This window comes from Musa acuminata, chromosome BXJ3-5 (genome assembly GCF_036884655.1).
Source record: "Musa acuminata AAA Group cultivar baxijiao chromosome BXJ3-5, Cavendish_Baxijiao_AAA, whole genome shotgun sequence".
Taxonomy (NCBI): Eukaryota; Viridiplantae; Streptophyta; class Magnoliopsida; order Zingiberales; family Musaceae; genus Musa; species Musa acuminata.
Genome location: NC_088353.1, coordinates 3888869 through 3901499, shown reverse-complemented (window position 1 = coordinate 3901499; position 12631 = coordinate 3888869). Strand labels below are relative to the sequence as shown.

The 12631-nt window shown below is 42.2% G+C and overlaps 3 protein-coding genes across 3 annotated transcripts; 1 reads left to right on the top strand and 2 right to left on the bottom strand.

The window, feature by feature from the left end:
• The first annotated feature begins 363 nt into the window (after positions 1 to 363).
• LOC135638291 (WUSCHEL-related homeobox 8-like) lies at positions 364 to 1788 on the top strand. The gene is made up of 2 exons (XM_065151357.1): positions 364 to 571; positions 1261 to 1788. The coding sequence occupies exons 1-2, from the start codon at positions 412 to 414 to the stop codon at positions 1755 to 1757; spliced, it is 657 nt and encodes a 218-aa protein (XP_065007429.1). The 5' UTR covers positions 364 to 411; the 3' UTR covers positions 1758 to 1788.
• Positions 1789 to 2411: 623 nt separating this feature from the next.
• Positions 2412 to 9005, bottom strand: LOC135639014 (uncharacterized). The gene is made up of 4 exons (XM_065152702.1): positions 8660 to 9005; positions 6927 to 7706; positions 3301 to 3348; positions 2412 to 3226 (listed from the first exon to the last, which is right to left on the bottom strand). Exons 1-4 carry the CDS (start codon positions 8837 to 8839, stop codon positions 2906 to 2908), a joined length of 1329 nt encoding a protein of 442 aa, XP_065008774.1. The 5' UTR covers positions 8840 to 9005; the 3' UTR covers positions 2412 to 2905.
• Positions 9006 to 9842: 837 nt separating this feature from the next.
• On the bottom strand, positions 9843 to 11593 carry LOC135638134 (amino acid transporter AVT3C-like). Its single transcript, XM_065151097.1, has one exon. The coding sequence runs from the start codon at positions 11392 to 11394 to the stop codon at positions 10123 to 10125; it is 1272 nt and encodes a 423-aa protein (XP_065007169.1). The 5' UTR covers positions 11395 to 11593; the 3' UTR covers positions 9843 to 10122.
• Positions 11594 to 12631: the final 1038 nt, after the last annotated feature.

Here is a 12631-nt window from a genome sequence, read left to right as displayed (position 1 = left end):
ATACCGAATCAAATCCCATTATACCATCTCCGACCCGCCATCATTAGATTCCCCAGGATCCGTAACACCACCGGACGCCGTCTCCGACTCCGACTCGTCTCATCTCAGCCGTCCTTTGTTCGACCTCCCACCGCCAATCGCTACATAATCTCCCAACCCCGACATTATGGAAGTGAATAAGAAGGAAGAGAACAGTAGCCAACCGCAGAGCTCACTTCCTTCTATTCTTCTCGCACTTCTTGTTGCGCACGCAGCACGTTACTGTTTGCCTCCTTCGATCCTTGCAAGAGAGTTTGTTTGCCTCCTTCGATCCTTGTAAGAGAGTTGGGAGGAGGAGCGAGGATGGAATGGATGTTCGCTGCTTGTCCTGCTGCTGCTACCGGTGGATTTGCCGAGATCAATAACCGAAACATGGAGGAAGGGATGGCGGCGCAGGGAGCGTCGTGCGTGCAGGTGATGACCGACGAGCAGATGGAGCTCCTGAGGAGACAAATCTCGGCCTATGCTGTCATCTGCGAGCGGCTCGTGGAGATGCACCGGGCCGTCTCGGCACAGCAGGATGCTTTCTCAGGTTCTCTCTCTCTCTCTCTCTCTTCGTTCTTTCTGCTCATAAACATGGCCGATTCTAGAAATTTGATTTTTAGCGTAGTATTGAGTTAGTCACTTTGTTTGCTTGGCTTTTCTTGTGATTACTCCCTTCTTTTGGCGTATCGAAGTCAACTTGTGCACCGGACCACCTTTTTCTCAATGTTCTAGTTGTAAAACAGGATTTCTTGGAGATAGTTCTACTGTTATATATCGATCTAACACTGGTTGTCTTGTTCTTGTTCTTGGTTCTTTTTCTCTAGAGTTAACCCACATACTTCCGGACTCCATGTGGTTCATGCCATTGCTAGAGTTCTAGTCAGAGGATGTAATTCAAGAAATCACTTACATGTCAATCTATTAAGTCAAAGCATGATAGATTTTGTTTCCTAGTTTTCAAGTGGGACGATCCAGAGTCAACTACGGTGAGTTTGGAAGAAGAACCCATTTATAGTTGTCATCAATCGATCTGGAATCTGGTTGCTCCCCCCTTTCTGGTTTGCATTGTCCTCCATCAATATCGATGGTAACTTCGTTTGTTCTTTTAGGTTCTACACGTAGAGGACTAATCTGGTATGTTTCTTGTCTTGTCCAAGAAATTGCCAATGCAAATGAAAGATACGATAACGGGATTTCAGCACAAAAGAATTGGATTGATCCATTTGCTCTTTTCAGGGATGAAGCTGAGTGGTCTGTATAATGACCCTCTAGTGACGTACGGAGGTCCCAAGATTTCTGCAAGGCAACGCTGGACGCCAACCCATATGCAGCTACAGACTCTTGAGAGCCTATTCTACCAAGGCATTGGAACTCCAAGCAAGCAAAGGATCAAAGAGATTGTTGCTGAGCTCTCACAGCATGGACAAATTTCCGAGGCGAATGTCTACAATTGGTTCCAGAATCGAAGGGCGCGTTCGAAAAGGAAGAAGACCGCTGCAGCGCCGAGCAACACAGAGTCCGAATCTGAGGCTAAATCCCTGGTTGAGAAGAAGGCCAAGACAGCGATGGCAGCTGCATACAGCAACTTGTCCCCTTCAGTTTACGATCATAGCCCAGCTTCTAATGGAAGCCAAGGGATGTATGAAGCACCAGAGAGTTCAAAGCTTTCAGGTGGTTCTGATGGAATGCCAGTTTATGGAATATCTATATCAACCCCAAGGAAGCAGCCATAGTTTCTTGGTTAGGTGTTTGTCAGAATACACTTGTGTGCATTGCTTAGATTTCAGATCATCAATGCAGCATTGAACTGCTTGATGGTGAAGCATATGAATTGAGCTTATCGTGACATCATGCTCTGATCCAGAGATTTATACGTAAAGGACTTTGCTGGGTTGCTATATAATGTGCTAATCATCAGGTTGTCTCGGTGAATTAAGATGAGGATATTGGGGATTCTCTCTCTAGTTTTCTTTCTTGATGTAAATGTTATGCTGATAGATAAGACATGTATTTATTTAGAGAGTTAGTAGAAGTAGATTACTACAAGCACCAAGAAGGGAGCTCCTGGTTTCATAGTCAGAGAACATCCTTTTCTCTCTTCCATAATTACAAGAACATGAAGATATAGATTTGATACAAGTGCTTTGATCAATCATGACAAATGGGTAGTAGTAAGCATACTAAAGATGGATAGAATCCCAATAGATGATGTAAAGAGGAATCAAGAGAAAAATAAAAACTTGATATACAAACATTTAAAAGTCAACTTAGTTACACAAAGTCATGATACACCTCCATCTACTGAAAAAGGAAAACCCTTCACCCTTGTGACAGATGCTCATTATAACTTCAAATGGAAAGCATTAAGTGCCCATGAACCCTGTGCATGTTCCAAAGTAATGTGAATCTCCTTAATGAGAATATGTTATCAACAACTTGTAAACAAATAATTAAATGTAACACCAAAAAGAATACACCACCACACCACACAGTTCCTCAAAACCTAAAGGTCATCAAGTCTCAAGCAATGTCGACAACTATAGGGTTGAGGTTCTCCACTATCCCAACACAAGTAGGTGATATCCTCTAAAGGTTAGCCTGTAAAGCATGAAACAATGTGAGGCACCTTCCTTATTCCCACCTAGTCATCACCCAATTTTTATAACCACTTACAGAAATAAGAAAATATATATATTTTGCAAAATACACATCATAGTCTGATGGTGTTATTGCTTGTTAGCCCCATGTTACTGTGTTGAAGCTGCTTTCTCCAAATATGTCGAAATCGATCCAATTTCGAGCAATCAAATTGAACGTGTAGAAAGGATTAGACATGACCGTTACTGGACCATGCTTGGGAGCACTATGTAGCAGCAGCTGCTCACCTGCTCATCTGAACCTTAAGCTTACTCATGCCAGTCTCCAGCTTTCCCATGCCTGCTTCAGTATTTTCACTATCAGGTTTTACTTCTTTCATTGTAAGCCATGGATGTTGCAGACACTGTTCCGCTGTTGGTCGCTTCTCTGGGGCAAAATCAAGTAGAGGGCAAAGAAACTCTGCAAATTCACGAGCATCAACCTCAGGAAATTTATATTTCTCAACAAGTAGCCGATCTAGTGGCCAAAATTTCAGTCTACGGATCCTCTTCAGGTCTCCATGCCTGTCAAAGTAATCCTTCGATCGGGATCCCATCGTAGCAACCTGAATAACAGGAAGAAAGCTAGTTAACAGCATGTATCAAGAAAGTTAACAAGAAAAAAAATTGCAGTTCTCACCTTTTTGGGCATCTTCCCAAGGAGCTCCATCATTAAAGCCAAGTGATCCTGCCAGTGGGCCAAAGTGATTCACTGGAAATTAAATACATGATGGAACAGGAATATACTTTTCAAAGGAAATAATGCAGTTGCAGAGTTGAGCTTGCAAACATTTGTTTTAAAAGTTTTAAGAAAATTTTGAAGCCTGATTAATCAGTTCTAGCTGTTTCACACATTTATCATACAAGTTCTGAAGGTTGATGATCTAATTGATGATTGATAACCAATGCAAGCCACCATAACTTATAACCAACACCAAAAGAACTAGGAATCTTTGGAGGAAACTCTTCAAAGTTTGGGATTTACTATATGATTAGAGTTAAGATTGTCTTTTGGTAAATGAATAACAAGAAACTAGACAATCAACTTCCTAACTATTTGTAAATGAATACATGGATACTTTCCAACAAAGATGAACATAATTAGTGATAGAGTGCCAAATTCATTTTTATTAGGTCCGACATTCTTTGATTTTCCACTACATCTCCTGGCCTTACTAATCTCTACTAGTGCACCTCATCTCAACAAAACAACTATAAATCTCCTTTGGACATGTACAAGGATTTTAACTTTATCAGCAAGGAGCAATGTCTGTAACGTGCTGGTTGGCATGGTAAAAAGAAAGCATTGTACGAACAAGGACAAGCCTTTATACTAAGAGGTACAATCAATAAGTGCAATTGTTTGTCCAAACTAGTCAAGATGATTTTACCCCTTGTACTCTGTTATTGATATTGCTCATCTTTTTTCACAAATGCACATATTTCTTATTCTATCCTACATGACCTCACACATCATCAATATCATCCACACAAGACCAACATATTAGATATGTCAACATTCCAACCCAAAAAAAACAACTGATGTTAAAACTATTTTTAAATTCTCCTCTTAAACCAAGTGGTTTTCAATAAAGATACAAAACTTCAAAAGTACCTCTCCTCTTTTAACTACTAAGGGGTCTAGGGAAGGTTAATATATAATTAACTGAACGTCAAACAAAACTTATGACACTAATGTACCTATAATTACCTAACGAAATCAATTGACACATCAGTTAAGAGTACTCAAAAAGCACACTGAAGAGGTTTCAGTTACATGCAGCTACAGAAGTAATGCTTCATAAGTAAAACCACACCCAAGTTTAATAGCTTTGTGTTTACTAACCCTCTCAAGATTCTCCTACCACCAGGAAAGGTCCTTCCCTTTTTGTAAGTTAATGATTGAAAACCTTATTTTAGACCCAAACTGAAACAATATTTTCTTCTTTTTTTTCCCTATAGTCTATTAAATATATACTTGAACTTTGTGGTTAACTTAGTCTCTTGTACCTTAGAGATCCTGATTGGATCTATATCAAGATGTTAACTATAATAATGTATTTCATGAAGTTAAAGCAAGTGACACTTGTATATGTCAACATGAGTCTCTTCAGTAAGCCATAAAAAGTTTAGGGTTTAACTTCTGTCTATGATGTCCAAAAGAAGATAAGATTTTCATTCTTATACCTTCGAACATGTTTTTGAACAAACAATGTAAATAAGGATAGCCTTAAGGCATCAATTAATCAGGTCAAGGTAAATTCTGCACTCAAAGATGATCATTTTTTATGCATTAAGTTGAATATAGAAAAGGATAGAAAAATTGCATAAACTTGTTGCTGCTCGCAACTCGGAACATGTCTGCAATCATGGCTCTCAAACTAAGACATCTCAGAATTCTGTGGATTATCATGCCAGTAATGCTCAAATAGGGACTCTAGAATATTGACAAATATACACTAATATTTCAGAAAGAAATCTGGGTATGGCAGTTAAGAAAGGGCAACATTGTTATTCTTTTCTGCTTTACTGAGTGTCCAAAATTACATAATCTGTTTGTAATGTAATTTGTAATATGTCACATTACCTTTTTTTCCTTTTTCTTTGTTAGTCATGGTTATGTACTTTCTGCAAGTTAAACGGATATAATCTACTTCTCTTGCTACTCTTCTCTACCAAATCCTAAAACACATCTCACTCATTCAAGCTTTATTTCTATTACATCAAATCTTTTATGTTAATTTGGTAGTTGCTACAACTTACTAGCATCTCTTTTACTCAAAAAATTTCTGATATGAGTTTAAGTTTGACATCAAATCTTACTTAGGACCTCAGTTCTTCACAGTTTGATTTGTTTTATGCCATCGGACATTGGTCCCTTTGATCTATCAGCAACCAATACAAAGCTTATTTTGCACTCAAAAAATAATGTAGTCAGGGAAATGTTTCCTCGAGGTTACTTGAATGTTTCAACTTTTGCTCATTTCTAAATATTGTGAAGACTCAAATTAAAATACATAACCATATGGATTTGGGAGTACTTATCCTAAATTGCATTTTGTGGCTTTATTCAATACATAAGTTCTTGGAATATTTGAAAAGTTCAAATGTAAACCAGGGAAACTGTAACTCGCTCAAATTTTTTGAAAATATTTTCCAAGGTATGCAATAAATTTGGTTTCCATCTGTAACTTTCTTGTGACATTATATTCTATGCTATGCCAAGGTATTATTTGTTTGAACATGATTCAAATTGCATCTTAAATTTGGCACTGATAATGGTGTTCATAGCTTGTGGCTTTAAAGAGCACTCGAGTCATGAAGCATGACATCTTCATCCTCCAACCTGTACAGCACCATATAGCATCGATGCCTTTTAGCATGCCTCCCGTTCAACGACAACAATAAGTGTTAAGACCCCAACTATTTGGCATAAGCTATATGGCTATTTTTCCGCCACTGACCACTATTGAGGGTGATGTCACAAGTCAGATCAAGAGCCATCAGATTTTGTTTTTAACGCTTCAACATATGTTTTCATGGGTCTTCTTCCTCTATATCTCCTCACCCAACTAACAAATGTTGGTTTACCTTGTCCAAACAATGCATTTATTGTTGCCATTTGGACTTGTTCTAACCATCAAGTTGATTTTGTCTCAATTTTTTCTGTATCAGAAGCCTAAATACCTGTCTGTGAATGTAATATTTTCTTTTCTAGTTAACCCGCATATCCATATAAGCACCCTTAATGAATTTCCTAACTATCCGACACTCAAATTTGATAACCCCTAAATGAAGATTTAGACAAGAACTAGCTGAGTGCTATACATTCTGAAATGGCTGCAGATTGTTTAAAACTTAAAAACAAAATATTTATTTACTGAAATTGCAACAATAACATACCAGCATCTAGTAACATACAATCATCTACAAATTCAACTTTCTAAGAGATCACAACAAGATGAAAAAAAACTAATGACATTTTCATTAGCAAGGATGGGTTACATTTTCATTGTTGAAGCCATCATAGGACTCAACAGAAGAACTTTTAAATTGAGGTCAACTGCAGCCTTCACTAGTAACAACATTCTATGTGTTATCTTGTCCCTAGAATCCAGAAAAAAAACTGGAAGCAAGTGTACACACCTAAAAATAAGTCAACGGAATTTCTCAGTGGCATTATCAACTTAGTTAATACTTTATTTGTTTATCCAATTTAAGAGAAAAAAATAATATACATGTTTAATTCAGAGGTAGGAACCATACCTCATCTTCGCTATATCCTTGACCATTTTTAGGTGTAAATAGCATATCTCCTGCAGCAAGCTCAAAAGCCATGCAGGCAAAAGACCACATATCAGTAGAGGCGGAGTATCCAGCACCAAGAATGACCTCTGGTGACCTGTACTGTCTAGTTTGGATATCATCAGTTAATTGTTTATCACACCAACAAGCATTCCCAAAATCCACAATCTTGCATCTAAGATCAATCCCTTCCAAGCTTCTTTCTAGCTGCAAATTTCCCGCAGTTGATGCTCTTCTCTCAGAGATTCTCGCCCTTGCCCTCTTTGCCTTTTCCTTCAGCCTCTTTTCAATCACATTGACCACTACTCCACCATTTGGGTTGCCCTCTGGCCTCTCGAGAATCGGAGTAAATCCAGACCTAACTGGGTCTTTTGAAGCATCAATGGTGGACAGAAGAAGAACATTCTCCAGTTTCAAATCTGTGTGAATGATGCCAACTTCCCTGTGCAAATAATCAAGACCTACCAAGATGGACCTGCATATGTTTCTCACCCTGTCCAACCCAATGCCTTTGTAACGGTTGTACTTGACAAGCCGAAGTAGGCTATCCCCAAGGAACTCAATTACCAGGCAAAGGTGCTGCCCATTTGGGCCAGAATGCTTAAAGTGGTCAACTAATCGAACTATGCATTTGGAATTTGAGGCATCTCCTTCAGCAATTGCCGAGAGAAGCTCAATCTCATGGAGAGCAGCTTGAGCGAACTCCGGTGCACTTTTTTGAATCTTGAGAGCAACAAAATTCTGCAGAACGATCAAATTCAAAATTAATCCTTGAACCAGAAGGTAGGTACATCAAACAGGAAAAACTTGAGGTGCCATTGGTACAGGACTTATCATGACAGCCTAGTGAAAGGAATCCACGGAGAATCTATGTCCGTATCCTATCCTTGATGTAAGCAGAAGGTCATTTATGACTTGAACCCTTGTCATCCATGTCAGCGAGGAGACATCTTACTTTGCCACCCAAGACTCACCCTCATAGTAGAAGATAATAGGTAAAACAAAAACAGAAAACAACAACATAATGGCGCAACTAAATTAAAGAAAGTGCAATCCACACAGGAGGGATACGATTGAAAAGAGAATCATAGATAGGATAGAGTCCATTGAGAAAGTAGAGTTGACATAAAGCATCACCTCTGTAGAACGATAAGCAAGTTTCAAATGAGGAAAATAAGAATCCAAGTGAGTAGATGATGCTAACCACCACAAATTAAAGGATCATTGATTCCCAATAAATGATACAAATCATTCCGCCTTACGTAGAGAGTTCGGAAAATTAATGAAACATGATTGCCGCTACTTTTTTCCATATATGACCAATAATATAAATAATTATTTAGCCGTACAACCCTGATTATAGAATGTGATACAGAGTCAGAAAGGACACTGGTCTTCTCAATAATTCTTCAATCAAACACGAAGATGTTCGAGTAAATCACGATCCAAGAGGTCAGATCGAGAAGCGATCCGGGATCGGATGAAACCACATCCAAGAACGAGAGATGGGATCTTTCGCAGACAATCCACGACGATCTTTTCACGGTATTGACCTTTAGGCGATAATTCGCATCAAAGGCAGAAATCGGCGATCTCCCTCCACGGGACCGTCCGGAATAACCGAAAACTGACGAAAGAACCACGGAGAAACAAAGACGCAGAGCGGAGGAGGGAGGGAGGGGGTGATCGAGTACCTGAGCTCGAGTGTCATAGGCGAGCCAGACGGTGGAGAAATGGCCCCACCCGAGCTTCCGCTGGGCGATGTACCTCCCACCGGCGAACTGATCGCCGACCCTGACGGCGTGGTACCCTCCCTTCCGGTAGGCATCGACGCCCTCGTCCTCCTCCGACCCTGACGTCGAAGAGCACGACATGTTCCTCTGCCTCTTCTAAGTTTTCCTCTTTATCGCTGCCTTGTGTCGCAAGGATCCAATGTTCCCCACGGCTAAGAAGAGAAGGGAGCGAGAGAGAGGGAGAGAAAGAGGAGGAGGAGAAGCGGATCTGAGGAGGAAGGCGATGGCTACAACTGGCCGAATGGGATGCCCGCTTTTACCACACGAAGAAGTGTTCGCATTTAAGAGGTTGGTTCGTAGACTTGGTGGAAGGATAGTCATTCCTGCACGAATACAAAAGCAATCATGGTTTGGATAGCTTTGAGATTCGGAACATGATCGATTATGAGCTTTGTATGGTATCCACTAGCCTGAAGGATTAACCGATCTATCTGAGGTTGCTCGTTCGAAGGGGTTGGACTGCACCTGTTACGGGTTGGTAGTGCGTCCAATTCAGGTTCAGCCACGGTCCAATCCATAGGGTTGACCAACATCAAATTCGATTGGTCAACCACAGGTTGGATCGATGACGAAATGGATTAAGGAGTCTTAGGATGTCCAGCCATTTGGGCAATTGGTTCGCTTGCTATGGTCCCAATGAGGTTGAGATAGATACAGTCAACCTCTTTGGTGGCTTGCTGATCCAATCAATTCAAACATACGACTTTCACTATCACTCTTAATAATGTAACGTCGTGGAAGCCATAGTATACAGAAGCTTCACGGATGGTGGAGCCTCCTACTCTGAGATGAACTTACAAAACATTCGAGTCAAAACATGCCGGAATGTTGGGGAAAACTTTTTGAAAGAGAGATCAAATTAGATTTATCCCCCCTTTATCGATCTCACTAGAACTGTCTTGTATCGATAAATTCATATGTAATTAAACTTTGATCTCGTTAAGTTCAGGGATTATTTTTTCTTGGAAATCTATTTCAGATGTCTTGAATTGTTGACAAAATTAAAAATAGATCATCTCAAAAGTAAATACTCAGATTCAGGTAATGGAAATGTGTTCAGTCCGAATGTGGGATAGAAATGATATAGGATTAGAGTTTTTCCATCATCGGGATCGATCCAACTCATTTAAATTGAATCTAAATGTTTTGTAATTCGAGTACAGTGAGTGTTCGAGTTCATACACATCATGGTGTCTTTATCAGATAATTGTAGCCCCATAATTCAGAGAAGCCACCTTACACGTTACTGTTGAGAAGAAGAGATCCACAGACCGCCGTTGCTTTGATTCTTTGATGGTGCCTACAATTGCAGTCCCAGATTCTGCTAATTTGATCTACGAGACTTTCAGGCAGACAGCACGCTGTCAAGCTTGCTCAGAGTTGAAGATCGCCATGAGAGAAGACCAGGTTCCGGAGATGGCCAACGCTACCCCGACGACGATGATGGCGATGTCGGCTGTAGCCCCGGCGAAGCCCAGCTCGGCGCTGAACACCTTGAAGTGGAACACCGCCGGCAGCACGAAGCCGAGCACGACGCACACGCTGCCCCCGACCAGCGACAAAAAGTCGGCGAAGTTGGGCACCAACGTGGCCACGAGGCTCACCGCCGCCACCAAGGCCCACCGCAGCCACCAGCAGTACATCTTCCCGCACAGCCACCGCTCCGCCACCTCGAACACCGGGTTCATCATCACCGGGAACGTGAAGAAGAGGTTGATGCAGAGGCCCAGTTGGATAAGCACCGTGAGCGCACCGGCGCCGAGGTTGGCGGTGATGATGTCCCTGGTCTCGTCGCCGAATGCGGCGTAGCCGAGCACGCCGAAGAGGCCGTAGATGAGGGCGATGAAGGCCATGGAGAGGCCGAGGGTGCGCCCGAACTTGGACTTTTCGGCGGCCTCGGCCTCTAGGGGGACGACCATGCCGATGCCCTCGAAGGCGTACACCGCGACGCCGGCGCCGTATAGGAGGACGGAGGGCGCCGAGAAGGCGTGGAGGGGAGGAGGGCGGGTAAGCATGACGGAGACGTCCTCGACGACGACGACGCCCATGGCGCCGATGTCAACGACGTCGGCGAAGATGCTGAAGGGCGCAAGGAGGGTGAGGGTGCGGATGGAGTTGAGGCCCAACTGGAAGGGCAACATAGCGAGCACGTAGAGGGCCTTCGAGGAGAGGAAGGGAAGGAGGGGGAGAGAGACGGGAAGGAGGTTCGTGAGGGAGCTGGAGATGAAGATGAGGTAGCCGACGCAGAAGCCGGCCTGGCTGAGCACGATCATGACGTCGACGGCGAGACGGCCAAGGGGGCCGGAGACAGCGAGGCCGAGGTCGCCGAAGGAGGCGATCTTGGCGGATCGGTCGAGGTCAAGGCGGCGGCGGGTGCGGACGATGAGCATCATGCAGTGGAAGGTGAGCGCGGCGACAGCGAGGAGCAGTAACGCGCCGGCAGCCCACCCGGTTCGCCTGAAGGCGTAAGGGAGGCCCAGCACGCCAGCTCCCACGATCGAGATGAACACGTTCGCGAACGTCTTCGGCTGCGACGACAGCCCCCGCCCATGGTCATCACCGCCCACCACCTGGATAAGCGGCCCCGATGCATCCAGGCCGTAGCCGGAGGAGCTCGCTTCGTTCCCAAACCCCATGAATCGATCAAATTAACCAACTAATTTACTCCTATCCTCTTCGATGCGAGCGGAAGCGAGCAGGAAGGGGAGGACAGGCCGCGTGAAGGGAATGAGGGTTTGCTCGGGGAAGAAGACGATGAGATCGGGTGGTCGCACAATTGATATAAAGAGACGCAGGAAAAGTGATCCCATAATAGAAACGTTGCGATCGAGTTCGCTTCTTGTCGACCGTACGATCGTGGTAAGAAATAGCTCGAACCACCGACTATGCATATATATTTGATTGGGAGGATGCGACATGATTGGATGCATACGGCCCGAAAAGGGCGAAATACCGCACGTGATGGAGACGCATCGTGTGGTTCTTGTTGGCTTTGCCTGAGACACTCGCATGCCCGAGTATTTTCTTATTAATCGTGCATTTTTTCTAATTATTTTGTATTTATACAAGTATTCCATTCAGAGTCGAGAATAATATACTATATAATTACATGAAAGCCAACGGTATTGATAGGGCTAACTTAGTCATATATCGGTTGAGGAGTAAGAGAGTCAAGGACTAATAAGATAGTCGTGCCTCTCTTACCCTTAGAGTTGTCTTTTGGAACTCTAAAGGATCTAAATCGAGCTCGCACACTCAAGGTGTCTCCGAGACAGACAAAGTAGTCCCCTATCAAGTTCAACGTGAAGCTCACGTTGGTCATGAGCTCCCATATGATTGATTTGATGGAACTAGGATCTTTATACTAGAGAGAACAAATCAAATCCAAGTTGATGCTCGCAAATCAATTTGTTTCATGTTATTGGATTGATTGTTTCTTTTTTAATCTATTCAATTCCAATCAAATTGTTCATGTCTAATGCATCACCCACCAATTTTATTTTTATTTTTTAAATTAGGTTTCGTGAGGTTGAAATCTATTAATATGATGTGCTAGTCCATGTACATTTCTGGTTGACGATGGGATCAGTCGAATTCAAAAGTTATTTAATCCTATAAATACATTGTTTGGGCAAGATGCTCATGGTATTGACCAAGACTTTTCTTGATAAGACACAAGAGCTTCATCGATAATTCATCATATGCAGAATTCCAATTGATCATGTGCTTTGTGACAATATCTATTCCCCAAAATTATACTTTTATGTATGAATTATTGGCCCTCTCATGTGTAAACCAAGTGGATTAATTGAAAGAACTAAAACAACACAAGAGTAGGCTTAATTTATGATATCTAATTAATCATTCAAGTGA